Source organism: Lagenorhynchus albirostris, chromosome 20 (genome assembly GCF_949774975.1).
Source record: "Lagenorhynchus albirostris chromosome 20, mLagAlb1.1, whole genome shotgun sequence".
Lineage (NCBI taxonomy): Eukaryota > Metazoa > Chordata > Mammalia > Artiodactyla > Delphinidae > Lagenorhynchus > Lagenorhynchus albirostris.
Genome location: NC_083114.1, coordinates 40,563,888 through 40,578,871, shown reverse-complemented (window position 1 = coordinate 40,578,871; position 14,984 = coordinate 40,563,888). Strand labels below are relative to the sequence as shown.

General features: G+C 45.0%; 1 protein-coding gene across 6 annotated transcripts in view; it reads left to right on the top strand.

The window, feature by feature from the left end:
* DNAJC7 (DnaJ heat shock protein family (Hsp40) member C7) overlaps positions 1-14,339 on the top strand; it is a 28,045-nt gene extending 13,706 nt beyond the window's left edge. For 4 of the 6 annotated variants that reach the window (XM_060133323.1, XM_060133324.1, XM_060133329.1 and 1 more), the window contains 12 exons: positions 101-214; positions 863-937; positions 4,627-4,745; positions 5,450-5,603; positions 6,136-6,300; positions 7,124-7,215; positions 10,236-10,309; positions 10,688-10,834; positions 11,067-11,219; positions 12,452-12,571; positions 13,537-13,599; positions 14,008-14,339. In XM_060133323.1, coding sequence (XP_059989306.1) covers positions 101-214; positions 863-937; positions 4,627-4,745; positions 5,450-5,603; positions 6,136-6,300; positions 7,124-7,215; positions 10,236-10,309; positions 10,688-10,834; positions 11,067-11,219; positions 12,452-12,571; positions 13,537-13,599; positions 14,008-14,045 — 1,314 coding nt within the window. In that variant the 3' untranslated portion in view covers positions 14,046-14,339. The remainder of the gene's footprint in view (positions 1-100; positions 215-862; positions 938-4,626; positions 4,746-5,449; positions 5,604-6,135; positions 6,301-7,123; positions 7,216-10,235; positions 10,310-10,687; positions 10,835-11,066; positions 11,220-12,451; positions 12,572-13,536; positions 13,600-14,007) is intronic. The other 2 variants (XM_060133325.1, XM_060133327.1) reach the window with 1 other exon arrangement.
* The last annotated feature ends 645 nt before the right edge of the window (positions 14,340-14,984 follow it).

Sequence of the window (14,984 nt, the reverse complement as noted above, 5' to 3'; positions counted from 1 at the left end):
TGCTCCATCCCTTGTTGGTTGTGTGTGCATGTTGCTGCTGTTGATTTCCTTTGGCTTGGCCAATCATGCTCCTTTTCTTCCCTCTTTGTGTTTCTTCTAGGGACATCTACGAGAGGGCAAATGCCACCTATCTCTAGGGAATGCCATGGCAGCATGTCGTAGTTTCCAGAGAGCCCTAGAACTGGATCACAAAAATGCTCAGGCACAACAGGAGGTATGGGTCTGATGCCGTCAGTATCAGAAGAAACAGCAGGGTGGTATATTTGGAAGGAATAGTGACTTGAGAATCAGAACTGAGATCTTGTCTCACTTCTGCCATCAGCCACACCTGGGTGAATGTGTGCAAGTCTCATAGTCTCTGAGCCTCAGCTTCCTTATCTGTAAAACGAATTTTGCATATGATTTACAGCTTTGAAAATCTGTGCAATTTGGAGGGTTTCTGAGATAGCTGGGAGGATGGGCAGATGCGTCAAGGAACTGATTTGAGTGAGGTTAAAAAATTTGAATTCATATCCTGATTAAATTGGTAGCAGCTAGAAGATGTTTTAGTTGCATCTTCATATGTACCTAATTTACTCCTGGATGCATTTAGTGAGAATCTCACTGAACCTCTGACAGTGCCTTTTATTTTATGTATGTGCGTCATGGCTCCTTTGTTTCTGACCTTAAGTTCAAACTGAGGGTAAAGATTGGGCCTTAACCTTTCTGTTAAGGAGTCTCGGCTACATCTTCACCAAATTGATTTGTGAAAAGTCTGTGGTTCTGATTTTCTTGAAATAAACTCATCAAGTCCTTGTTGGTTTTTCTGGTTGTTGAATCTGCAACTTCATTAAAACTCTCTTATATGATTTTTCTGGTATAGTTCAAGAATGCTAATGCAGTCCTAGAATATGAGAAAATAGCAGAAACGGATTTTGAGAAGCGGGATTTTCGGAAGGTAAAGTACAACCGTGAGGAAGTCTCATCTACACTTTTCTCACAAAGTTCTCTCTCTCTCTGTGTGTGTGTGTGTGTGTGTGTGTGTGTGTGTGTGTGTGTGTGTGTGTGAGGTAATTAGAGGAGTAGTATGCTACAGAAGATCTAGAATAGTAAATTATCACTTTAATTTGGCACTGACCTTTTCTTTCCCTGTTTTTTTTTTTTAAGACTTCTATTTATTGTTTTTAGAGTATTTATTGTTTTTAGAGTTTTAGGTTCACAGCCAAATTGAGAGGGAAGTACAGAGATTTCCCATATATCCCCTGCCCCGCACATGCGTAGCCTCCCCCATTATCAGTGTTCCCCAGAGGAGAATTCCAGAGGTACATCTTGTTACAACCAAGTTTTTGGCAATTATGAATAAAGCTGCTCTGGATATCTTTGTGCAGGTTTTTGTATGGATATAAGTTGCAACTCTTTTGGGTTAATACCAAGAAGCACGGTTGCTGGATCCTATGGTAAAAGTATTGCAAGATTGTTTTGCAAGAAACTACCAAACTGTCTTCAGAAGTGACCGTATCATTCTGCATTCCCACCAGCAATGAATGGGCGCTTCTGTCGCTCCACATCATCAACATTAAAAACATTTTTTTTTGTTAAGGTTCTTATTTTCTTAATTATATTTCGCTTTATCATAAAAAGCGATATGAGTTTGTTACTTGAGTTCGTTCCTGTTTCTGATATAAGGTATGCTGGTTAGTAGAGGAAAAGCCAGTTGGAATTAAATATTAGGTTTGGATAACCCATTTTTATTAGAATAATGAGAGCTAGCTTTAACACCTGCTTTGTGTGATCTAGATGGAGCCATAAATAAAAGATAAAGGCCCCTTTTACATTTTTGAATAGTGTACGTAACCTGTCGTCATACCTTTTTGTTGTTAAGCCTTTCCACAGAAGCACACTACCGTCCTTTATGGAGCTGTGTGATAGTACATGAAAAATGTACGTGCCAAAGGGATTGACCTATGTGAAGTATGGGAAAGGTATCAAAGTTCCAGGTATCTTTCTAAGTCTTATTTGTAGTGGTTATCTCTCAGCTGAGTAATTCCTGATTCCCTTCTTTAGATGGAACTTGGAAGTAGCTTTCACTAGAGTTTCAAAAGGGGAGGTAAGTGGCCCCCAAAAGGGTTAAAAACCACTGATCAGGATCAGTTTTCAGGATCACTTAAGATTGTATCATCCAAGGACTGGAGTCGTCACTTCATATGTGGGAATTTGCTCAGTGCTTTCTGTAGCAGGTACTCAAATGCTTGATAAAAGGGTACAGTTAAGAATCATTCTTAAGCCACAAACTGTGACAGTCTTTTATTTGGTAATATCTGATTAGCTTATACAGAGTCCTAGCATTAACTTATTAGCGTCCCTCTTCTGTCCATTGGTTTTAATAACCACAGTGTCTTTGTAGTGCAGTTCATACTTTGTTTTGTGTGTGTGTGTGTGTTTGGAAAGCAATTCTGCCTCGTGTCACATTTTTAGAGCTTTGCATAGGCAAAAGCTTTGTCTCAAAAGGCGGTCTTTTGGGTTTCTTTTCTTTCTTGCCCACCCTGGAGCCAGAATCCCTAGTCTGTGACAGAATCCTCTGTTTGTGACATCCCAGCACCCCCACTGTAGTTCATGGTGATGTCACAAATGAAGAATTATGATCCTGGCAGGGGAAACAGATGAACTTGGAAGAAACAAAGATCTTCTTTGCCTGCAGCTGTCCATAGTCATGGGGAGGTGGGGGTGGGAAGTGAGGCTCCAACTGACACTCCCCACCATGAGCTAAACCCTCTCTGTACAGAACGTCACAAAGGCAGCAGGTTGTGGCTGCTTACATTTTGACTGACTGCCCTCCTCCCAATTCTTTTTCTGTTTAAGGAGGGGAAAATTAGCACCATGACTGCCCTGCTCAGTACCTGCATTTTCATATTGTTCTTAGAACATAAGCTGTGCCATTCAAGGAAAGGTGTCCCCACCACTGCTCTGTTGACCCTGCGGAAAGCCTTGCCAGTGCAACAGCTCATGGTGTTTACCTACTTCCCTTTATTTTTAAATTTAAATATTTGAGTAGGTGCTATTCTTGGTTCAAAAGTTAGAAAGTATAAACAATTACTCAGTGATAAGTGCTCCCCCCAAACTTATCTTCCATCTGCCTATTTCTCACCCTTTAGGATAACCACTGTTCTTGTTCTGTTTACTGCCACAGTTTTGTTCTACATAAACAAATACAAATACAGCATTTTTTTTGGCCACGCCTCGTGCCTCGTAGGATCTTAGTTCCCCGACCAGGGATTGAACCCTGGCCCCAGCAGTGAAAGCACCAAGTCCTAACCATAGAACCGCCAGGGAATTCCCAACAAATACAAAGATAGATTCTTAATTTTCTTTCTTTCTTTCTTTCTTTTTTGCATGAAAGGTAATAACGCTCTGCAAAGTTCTGTACCTTGCTTCCCCCCTGCCCCCCACTTAATAGACCTTGGAAGTCTTTCCATATTAGTATATGCAGAACTTCTTCATTCTATTTTAGATCCACATAGTAGTTAGTGTTCTAGTATATGAGTGTCTACATTGCCTAACCAGTCTCCTGTTGATGGAATTTGAGTTATTTCTGCTTCCAGTTTTCAGACTTCATCTCTTCCTGATCCCTATGACCAGATTCTTAGAGGGAACGGGTGTCCCTTAACTCCAGATTTCTCCATTGGGTCAGTTATTCTTGGAGGAGAATATGATTCAGGAAGGATTTCCCAGGAATAACAGATAAACCAAAGTGAAAGCTCAGAGAACAAACTCAGAAAAAATAGGAATATATGGAAGTCTTTATGAAGCTGAAAGACTGAAATAATCTCAGCTGTGTGTGTGAGAGAGAGAGAGAGAGAGAGAACCTTTTGGTTTGTATAGCAATGTGTTAGGTATAGTTTAGGACTATTGAAAGCAAACTAATCATTAGATATTTCTGTACTAAAGTGGAAGTGGAAGAGTGGCCACCATGTGAGGCTTATGCCACAGGAAGGAGGGAACTGTGAGCAATTTCAGTAATATAGGGAGTAATGATTCTTTATCAGGTTCTCTTTTTGGTATTCCTTGTCTTACTTAGTAGGCTAAGCATGATGAATTATGCAAAGTAGCAAATAATGGTATTTCTACTAGAAGAATGTGAGTTTTGATCACAGTCACTATCGATATGATTCCCTGTGGAGGCACCTTAGTATGGTGATTAAGGTTATAGGCTCTGGAGTCTTTGTGTCTTAAGATCAAATTCTGTTCCTATTTGGTCCAAGGTCCAGGCTTTGGTGACCTTGAACAAGTTACTTAATCTCTACTTCAGTTTTTTCATCAGTAAAATAAGGGTATTAATATTACCTGCTTCAGAAAATTGTTGTGGGCATTAAATGGGTTAATATATAAAGTACTTAGTAAATGTTTGCTGTCATCATTATCATCTGTATCGGCTGCTCTCCTCATTTCAGTGGTTTAATCAAATAAATTAGGGGTGTGTTTGTGTGTGTGTGTGTATATATATATTTGTTTGTTTGTTTGTTTAAACAGGTATATTCTTAAACTCTGGTATTACTTCCCTTTGAATCTGTTGCCTGTGACCAAACTAAAGTCAAGACATTTTCTGGAGTCCAGGATGAAGAACCTTATTTGCTTTCTTCTTCCGCATAGGTTGTTTTTTGCATGGACCGTGCCCTAGAATATGCCCCTGCCTGCCATCGCTTCAAAATCCTCAAAGCAGAATGTTTAGCAATGCTGGGTCGTTATCCAGAAGCACAGTCTGTGGCCAGGTATGAAGTCAGGCCAGTTTTGTATTAAAATGCCAGATACCACTGGACGAATGCTGTCTGGCAGTTCCCTACAACAGGAGTTAACATATTGTCCTGTAGGTAGGCCAGCCAGGGTGATCAGACCTTCCTGGGACTTAAAGCCAAAGGTTAGACCGGGTATTATACCGAAAATCCAAAGGTATTTATGTAGGAGTTCAGTAGGTACTTGAGCTATATGTGAAAGAAGAGATGTGTGGATTTTTTGGTGTGTTTTTGTTTTTTTAAATGTCCGTTTCTTTCTACTCAAGGGGTTTGTGAACTCTAAAGGGCTGGGTAGTAAATATTTTAGACTTTGCAGGCCGTGTTGTCTCTGTTAACAATTCAACTCAGTCACTATAGTGTAAAAGCAGCCATAGATAATAGATAAACAAATGGTGTGGCTGAGTTTCAATAAAACTTTCTTTACAAAAACCAGCAGCAGATAGGATGTGGCCTGTGGGCTGTATTTACCAACCCCTGATCTAATAAAGATTGTGAGACACAAGAAGTATATAAGGATAGATACAGGTGATTTATTTGGGGACAGGTTGGGAAGAGTGCTTGGGAATCTACTTTTGGATACTTTCCATATTAGACACATGGTCAAGAAAAAAACTGGCCAAATGATAGTAATGGTGGGGGAGATCCTAACCACAGCTGAATGTGCCCCTTTCTGGCTATTGCAGTGACATTTTACGAATGGATTCCACCAATGCCGATGCTCTATATGTACGAGGTCTTTGCCTTTATTATGAAGATTGTATTGAGAAGGCGGTTCAGTTTTTTGTCCAAGCTCTCCGGATGGCTCCTGACCATGAGAAGGCCTGCGTTGCTTGCAGAGTAAGTTCTAGGCACCAGATCTGGGTAGGAAAGAAAGCTTTCTTTTTGAGCCTTTTAGAGAGTTAAGGTGGAAGGTTTTAGAATCACAGGGAATGTGATAGCACTTCTTCCCTCCTTGCCAGGATGCTTGATCCTTTCATGAGAAATTATTTCAGGGCAACTTTTATTTGCCTAAAGGTAAATGTGATCTATAGGGTCAGATCCTTTTAATATCTAAGTGTGTTTTTTCTTTTTTTCTTCCTTCAGTGAAGAAAAGATAGTAATGCTTATCCTGGGGAGTGGAGGTAAACCCTGGGTAACACAGGTCTCATTGGTATTCTTTTATAAATCTTGGTTTCCCCTGTCCACTCTGTAGGAAGCACCAGTGAGCAACAAATAGCCCAGGTGGTGGGGTTGCGCAGGGTGGAGGGCCATGTGATGCTAAACCGCTGGGATCTAAGCAATTGAAAATAGACTCTGGCCTCTCTGTGCAGTGGCCTCTCAGACGAGGCTTTCTGGATGTGAACTGACCTCCCCTTGCTTTTCTCTGTAGAATGCCAAAGCACTTAAAGCAAAGAAAGAAGATGGGAATAAAGCATTTAAAGAAGGAAATTACAAGCTAGCATATGAACTGTACACAGAAGCCCTGGGGATAGACCCCAATAATATAAAAACAAATGCTAAACTCTACTGTAATCGGGGTACGGTTAATTCCAAGGTAAGCACTTGGTCTGGGGCTTGGGGCCTATGGAGATATTTTTAAGGGCCAACAATGCAGTCGTGGGAAATTTGCCCAATGAGGGTAAGCCAGATGAGAAAAGGTTGATATTTCAGCTTGTTAGGAACTTCCTTCTGAGAGGCAAGCTTTTAGTTTTTCTGTGGAATTTAGGGGCACTTGAGGGACAGTTCAGAAGGATATTCCCACCTGTTGTTCAAGTTTCTTTCTTCCAGTAAAAGAATGGCTAGAGGCTTTGGGACAATTTTTAAAGCAAGTATTGCTTCTTTTTGCCTAAGCAAGTGATTATTTCTTTTTTAGGAGTGATTTGGAGGAAATTCGAGTATGAGGCAGGCTTAGTTTTTTTCTCCAGTATAACTGATGGTCACCATGCTCAGTTGAAAATGTCCTAAGTTCTGTCCCACACAACTGTCAGAAAGAATAGGCTCCTTGCTCTCGCAGAGTCCTAGTGGTTTAAAAATCACAGTAATTCTGATCCCTCCAGTTGGCCTCTGGAAGAATAGGAGGCAAGAACCACCCTTACTCTTTCCATGTCTTGGTTGGGCACTAACCTGGAATGGTAGAGGTGGTTTATCCTTGCAGATAAGTGTGCTTTGCTTCCATCCTTTAGAAGAGAAACCAATTTTGAATTTGGTGTCCTTAGCCCTCTGAGATACTGGCTTTCCAGTGACCAAGAATGAGTGTGGCGGTTAGGGGGCCAGCATGACTGATCGATCCTCCTAGAATTTTGAAGCCATGCCCACAGCTTCTGGGCTCCCTCAGTCACCCAAGATGTGAAGTATGACTGCTACTCTTTTTCCTGAAGCTTAGGAAACTAGATGATGCAATAGAAGACTGCACAAATGCAGTGAAGCTTGATGACACTTATATAAAAGCCTACTTGAGAAGAGCTCAGTGGTAAGTTCCTCTGGTGGGTGGGGGGAAGAGGGTGTTGCTGCTGGCCTGCCAGGGGAATTGCATTATGGATGATGAAGCAGACCCAGGGATGTTGTGAGGTCATTTGGTCCTTCCCCCTGCCTCTAGGTGGGATTGTTCCAGCCCTAGACTATCTTTATAGACCTCCAGCGAAGGAGATTGCACAAGCTCCCTCAGTCTCCCATGCCAGTGTCTTACGCCCCTCACGGTCAGTAAGTTTCCTCTGATGCCTGACCCAAATTCCTTTTGTTAAAGTTTAAATCCATTTCCTTTGGAGATTTTATTTTGTGTTGTACACTTTTGCTCTAACTTGGCATAGTGCTTGGTGCTTGGCACACAGTAGGTGCTCACTCAATTAATGTTTGTTGAATGAATGTATGGTGGTTGGAAGAGGAGGAAAGGTATCTCTTGTGATAGTTGAGAGTTGTGCCTATCCTGTATGTTCTGGGTTAGGGAAGACAGTCTTTTGACAGGAAGGGATTTAATCTGGCTCAGCCTCCCAGCAGTATATGGAAGCCCCTTTTGAAATATCCTTGTCTGACTAGGATATTCCTGCCTAGGTCTAGTGCTCAGATTTGCCTTCAGAGTCAGGTTGCTCCCCAGCATACTTGTTCATTTTATTCTTGACCCCACTAGACTCTTTTCTCCGGACAGGAACATGAGCAGGGGCTAGGAGAGACCTCTCCCCAGAATCCATCTTTTCTTTTTTCAGGTTAATTTCCCAGCCGGAGAAGAATGTCCTGTCTTTAAAGTTCCTAAAGGAAGACCTATTTGTTGTATACCAGTCCTCCAACACCCATCCCATTGCTTGTCATGAAATGGCATAGCCAAAGACAGGTGCTGTTACTGCTACCTGATGAGCCCATAGTTCTTCAAGCTTTCCAGTCTCACCAGTTGTGCAGAGCATGGGCTACTCCCCATTTAGTTTTCTCAAAATTATCCACGTTTTTAAAAAATAGGAAAACTCCTGTGTGTAGTGCTTTTTTTTTTAAGTGAATTTCTAAGTAGATGACTAAATCTGTCCAACAAACATACACGGAATTATATTACAGATTCTGTGAGACCAACTGTCAGTCATCTCATCTTTTCAAACCACTTGCAGACACACATGGAAGACAAAAGCGTACCCTTTGACCCAGCTAAAGACTTATTTTATCAGACACAAAATGCTATATACATGTTTACTGCAGTGTTATTGTAATAGCATAAGAGGAGAATCTCACCTAGATGTCTAGTGGGAAGGGGGTGGCTGGATACATAATACTGTATCAACTCAATGGAACACTGTAGTGTTTGAACAGGGTTGGGAAGAGAACAGAAAATTCTGGATTTGTTAGGAGGGTAATGGGATGAAGGACTTTGTTTTTCATATGTGCAATAAATAAAAATCAGGAGTTGCTTTGATCAGATAGCTCCTTATCTTTGTGGTAGAAACAGAACTGTTCTCTTGAGTGGCTCTGCCATGAGATCCTGCCGCAGAGGACAGCGTGCACTGTTCGGCACAGTCGGTGGAGGGCTTGGCAGCAGTCCCCTCAGGCAGCTGGGATTGACAAGAAGTACTGGAGATTAGTTCAGGCCAGAGCCTTACGAGAGCCCTGACTACTGCCCCAGTCTGCCTCAGCTCACCCCTACAGGTGGGGAGAGGCCAGATCTTTGCTACATTTCCCATGATGGGCTGGAGTTTTCCATTTGCCCTAAAGCTCTACTTTTCTACTTTTTCTTCAACTTAAAAAAAATATTTTAATGTAAGGATGTCCTTGAATTAAAAAAAAATGTGAAGTAAAAATGCAAGTCACTAATATAAGCTTATTTAGTACATTTTGTAGGGCCTGGTAAGTCCATCAAGGTAGCTTGTTTGTCACATCATTTCTATACCCAGAGCTGTCAGTTCTTAATTTGCTGTTACTTCAGTTTATATTATTATACTCCATCCTGCAGATGGGTTCTCTGTACTCCTAGTAGCATTTGTGCCTTGCGTCTGTGGGGCATTGGTTTTGTCACCATTTTTTAAAAGTCATTAATCAAGATGTGGCCAGAAAATCAGATGCCTAAGATGTTGGGCTTCACTTTTGCCAGCCACATCAGTAGTGCTCCCCCTGCTCTGGCCTCTAAGCCTGGTGGGGCTCTGTGATGTTTGCAAAGATCGGCTTGCGTGGCAGCAGTGTAAGAAACTGAACCTCTTGGTGCAGTGGCTAGCTGCACTGCATGGCCGCTTCCCACTCCCCAGCTGATGGTGACTGTCTGGAACTGCTACCAGAGTCTGTTTAATCGGTAGGCCAGTCTTGGAGCCAGTGATATTATCAGGAAAATGCCCTTTACTTCTGTGGAAGAGACACTTAAAAGGTCTGGCGATCAGCCTGTCAAGCTTGTTTCCTCCCATCTTGGGCCAGGGGCCCTCCATTCTTCTGTGCTATTGAAGTAGAAGCAAGCCTGTGTTTACGTCTCCTTTTCTATCTCATTAACCTACATCTCTCGGATTGATTAGTCTTAATGGAAGCATTTGCCAGCAGCCACCACCTTGAACTTGATCCTTCCAGTGGCTGACGAATCCCACACCTCTGGATTGGAGCTGGCCCTGCATGTTTATGGTACTCTCTGTTTCCAAGCTCTTCCATATCCATTGACCTCACTTGATAGTTTTTCTCCTGTGTTTCAGTCCCAAGTAATCAAGTAGGTACCTTCACGTTTGTCTCTCCTGAGGTGATCCAGATGCCTCTCGGTGGCTCTGAGTGAAATCAGAAGGAACTTTCTCCTCTTGGTTGCTGTCTGCTCAGAGCAGAATATCACTTTGCTGGTTAGGTGCAAGTGGCATGAGCCCTCTCTCTCTCTCTCTCGCGGACTTGGTAGTTCATTTTTCACATGGCTAGCTTAAGGACTCCTGTTTCATGAAGCGTCTCAACCAAAAGTGTGTGTCTCTCGCTTGAGCCGCGCCTCTTCCCCTAGAGTGGTACTGAAGGCCACTGCTATTTACGTCGCTGTACTGCCCTGTATTTCCTTCTCAGTTACATGGACACAGAACAGTATGAAGAAGCAGTACGGGACTATGAAAAAGTGTATCAGACGGAGAAAACAAAAGGTAAAGGAGTTTGAGAGCATGTTTCTCAGGGAATTGTGTGGTCTGACCTGTAGGTCCTAAAACTGGACATAGGAGTAGTTTGATTCAGGGATGAATGAACCTGGAGCTTATTTGAAGAAGTGAGCAGAGACCCCGAGAGTGGGACAAGGCACCTGTTTTCTGGTCCCCAGTCCTCCCTGTCACTTTCACTTGCTTTTCTGTGTGATGAGGCCAATGTGAAGAACATACCTAGCAGTAGATTTTTTTAATCTCCAGAAGAAAACACCGTAAAAGCCCCTGGTAAGGTTAATGAGGCTTCTGACTCCAGGGCATCTGGGCGGGGCCTGGTAAGGGAAGCCAGAATCAGGCGCGTCGTTGACGCCAGATGTCTTCCTCCAGAACACAAACAGCTCCTAAAAAATGCACAGCTGGAACTGAAGAAGAGTAAGAGGAAAGATTACTACAAGATTCTCGGGGTAGACAAGAATGCCTCTGAGGACGAGATCAAGAAAGCTTATCGGAAACGGGCCTTGATGCACCATCCAGGTAGAGCGGGTGGGGAGGGGGCTCGGTGCGGGGAGCAGGCTAGGCCGGCCGCTGCCAAGCTCAGTCCAGCACGAAAGCCTCAGAGAGGCTGCTCAGCTGGAATAAGGTGTTGCTCAGTTCCATACCCTCCAAGTTCGGGAAGTACCAGATTCTAAAATCAGGGATAATGTGGTCTTTCTGTCAGACTTTGTTTTCTTCAGGCTCTGAGTTCTTCCCATACTCCTCCCTTTAGATCGGCACAGTGGAGCCAGTGCTGAAGTTCAGAAGGAGGAGGAGAAAAAGTTCAAGGAAGTCGGAGAAGCTTTTACCATTCTCTCCGACCCCAAGAAAAAGACTCGATATGACAGTGGACAAGACCTGGATGAAGAGGGCATGAATATGGGTGGTGAGTTGGCAGTTGGTTGGGGCAGCCTAGGATGAATCTGACAGCTGCAGAACGTTACTTTTTTTTTTTTTTTTTTTTTTTTTTTTTGCGTGACGCGGGCCTCTCACTGTTGTGGCCTCTCCCGTTGTGGAGCACAGGCTCCGGACGCGCAGGCTCAGCGGCCATGGCTCACGGGCCCAGCCGCTCCGCGGCATGTGGGATCTTCCCGGACCGGGGCACGAACCTGTGTCCCCTGCATCGGCAGGCGGACTCTCCACCACTGCGCCACCAGGGAAGCCCCAGAACGTTATTTTTTTAAAGACACTCCAGAGGGAGAGTCTTACGTAATCAGCCAGTGATGCTCTGCAGTTTGTAAAGTGCACTCTGATAAGTACCTGTAATGTGTGAGGTACTCTGATGGGTGTGGAAAATAACAAAGGTGAATCCAACATTCCCTGACGTCCGGGAACTCACAGTCCAGGGGTTTGCAAACTCTGGCCCATAGGCCAAGTCTGACCCCTGGTCTAATAGACACGGAGTCCAACGAGGGCAATAAAATATAGCAGGTGTCAAGGGTGCAGAGTGGGTGCCGAGGAGGTCAGCACTAGCAAGGGAAGGCTTGGATGTGCAGAAAAGCATAGCACCTTGTGGGAGCTACCAGGGGCTCGGCTAGGAGGATAGAGGGTGCTCGAGGCACAGAGCGGTGAGAACTGCACAGAAGCTGGGTCAGACCTCAGCAGGCCTTAGAGGCTACAGGAAAGAATGTGGGCTTTTCCTTTCGGCTGGAAGTTCTTTCTTCCCCCACTGCAAAGTGTTTGCTGATACTTATGCGTCTCCCACATTCCTGTAAGCCCTTACAGACTGCAGTTTCCCCAGAAGACCTAGAATGAAGTAAAGTGCAGCCATGAGCATCATTGCTGACTGTGAGCTTAGGTGGAGATAAAAGAAGCCCCGAACAATGCAGTTCTCAGACCACTGCCTCTGACGCCAGGCCTTTCTCTTCCGCTGAGAAAATGTACTGGAATTTAAAATAAGGTTGATGCGCTACAGATAGTTCTCACCTTGCCAGTTCGTGTGTGTGTGTCTGTGTGTGTGTGTGTGTGTGTGTGTTATAAAGCCTAGCTTTGGACTTTCTGACGGTCCAGTGTTTGGGACTCCGCACTTCGCTGTAGGGGGCATGGTTTTAATGCTGCGAGGTGCAGCTCCCCCCCCCCCCGCCAAAAAAAAAAAATAAACATTGCTCTGCCCAGCAGCTGAGAAGAGTTGTAAGCAGTCGAAAGCTGTTGAAGGGATACAAGTCGGGGAGCCATGGACCTCATTTAGGCTCTGGAGATGTATTTGTGATGGCAGTGAGGCGAGCTGGTTTGGAAAGGGTGAGGAGGAGGGAAGACACAATCACTAGGACAGAATCGGAGGGTACAATCGGGAGACAGTGTGAGAATCAACAGGAGTGGCTGCAGAACATGTTGGGCGAGGCAGAGGACTAAGGCAAGAGCGGCTTTGGCACAGCTGGCCTGACGGGGCTGTTCCCTGAGCTGGGGACCCAGGAACACGAGCAGACACACAGGCGAAGAAAAATTCACTTTTGGACACGATGTGCCCGTGGGTGGGATTGGCTGGTGGAGATAAATCCTGTGCAGCTTAGGGAGTTAGGCAGACTGGCGGTGTGAGACCTGCTGTGGCCTGGTGAAGAAGGCACGGTGCTAGAGGCACACAGGAGTTGGCAGTGTTGTTTTGTTGCTTTCACTGGCCGCGTGATCTTGGGCAAGTTACTTGAGCTTCTGCTTAGGTTTTGTTGAGTATAAATTGGTACTCAGTGATATAATGTATGCAAAGTACCCAGCACCGTGGTTGGCACCTGGTAGGTGCTTAGTAAACTATAGCTTTTTTCCCGGCATACAGTGTAGACAGAGTATGGCATCAAACACATGCAGTAAATCATAGGTCTCATTCTTATATACAGTCTTAGTAGCACTTAAGTGATAGATTTTAGTCTTTTCAGTAGCAGCCCCAGCATTATAGGGAGACAGTGTGGAGAAAGTCTTACGTCGTAAAGCGCAAATGGCATTTCCAGTTGTTGAGAAGGCCCAGTGAAGTGGGTTGAGGCAAAGAAAGCTTTCCTTTGGGACCATGCTTGGAAGAAGGGAACACATCCTGGGAGTGGGATCAAGTAGTGGGATCACCTCTCGTCGGTGAAGTTTGGGGAAAGGAGGGAAGTGATATTATCTGGGAAAGCTTTGGAGACCCATTAGAGAAGGGTCTCTCTTAAGTTCCTCTTCAGACACTTCTAATTTTTTCACCTTTTTGTGCCTTCTCTGCTTCTCACTTTGCTCCGCAGATTTTGATGCAAACAACATCTTCAAGGCATTCTTTGGCGGTCCTGGGGGCTTCAGCTTTGAAGGTGGGTGTGCCTGAGTTCCCAGACCACAAACCGACACAAGGACTCCCCAGTTAGGCAGCACTAGGGGCCCAACAGTGGAGGCAGCAGAATTCTCGTCCAGCAGGACATCTACACCCTCGGGTGCTGCTGAGGATGGAGGAGGGGTTTGCGGGCACACCTGCACAGGGTCAGGGAGACGTCTCTAAGCTTCCTAGTACCGGAGCTTCTCTGCAAGAGTGAAGGTGTTAGAACTACGCACGTGCAACCTGCTTGCATGCTCCCTCCTGCACCCCAAGGCCCAGCCTGTTTGATACCCTTAGAGGTTTTTCTGTTTGAAGTAGCCCTTAAAGACTCTCCATAATCAGGGCAAACTGATCTTCCCCCAGAAAACCCACAGAGCCAGCTGACAAGCTTTTCTTTTCCCTACAGCATCTGGTCCAGGGAATTTCTTTTTTCAGTTTGGCTAATGAAAGGAAACCATCCAGAACCCAGAAAATGCAGACTTGCTCCGTTTAACCTCGAATGTGGCTGGACACAGCTCACCTCCTCCCTTCATTATGATCCACGTACTTAGAGCAGTTTCGTTTTCTCAGTTGGATACCCAGTGTCTGTGTGAGTGGGGTGAAGGAAAGGGAGCCAGTGCCGAAGACTGCGGGTAGGGGAGGGAGGTGGGGGGTGGACAGGGCAGCTTGTGAATTTTTGTTTTACTGTTTAACTTTATTAAAAAAAAAAAATTAAGAGAATAAAATGTTTTGACCCTTTCTGGCACTTTGCTCTGGCAACTGCTTTGTGTCACTCCAGAGTCAGTGGGCCAGAGCTGAGCCCCCAGCACGGAGCTGATGCCCACGTGGACTTTAGGCTCCGTGAGCCACCCCACGAGGGGTGGGGGCACCTGGAGGCAGGTGGGGTGCTGGCTGCCCCCAAATCGGTTTAGCACGGGAGTGCTGAGCAGGCCCTGGGGATGCTGCCGTGCCCAGCCTGATGCCAGTCATGGGGCAGCGAGTTCAGAAAACACATTTTATGGTAGGGCCACCAGAAATCACTAGAAGCTGCATGTGTCCAAAGTGGGTGCCAGGTGTCAGGCTGGGCTAACTCAGAGGTTTACACGGGCTCTGAGTTCTCACTGCTTGAGGGAGATGGTGACAAGGACAAAATCCTGCCTTTTTGACCCTCAGACCCTTTCCAAGTGGGACAGGCAGCTCCTGGGTGCAGGGATCTGGGCGCTGACGTCAGCTCACTTAGCTGGAAACAGCATTCTTAGCAAACGCCCCTTGCCTTCTCCACTGGTGTCCCTTCCTGTATGGGAGGCAAGCAGGGGGAGGAAGCAGTGGTATATGTCATGCTGTTCAGGTCAGGCTTTTGTGTTTGTGGTGAATAATTTCAGTTCCAGGCAGACACACTTGAAG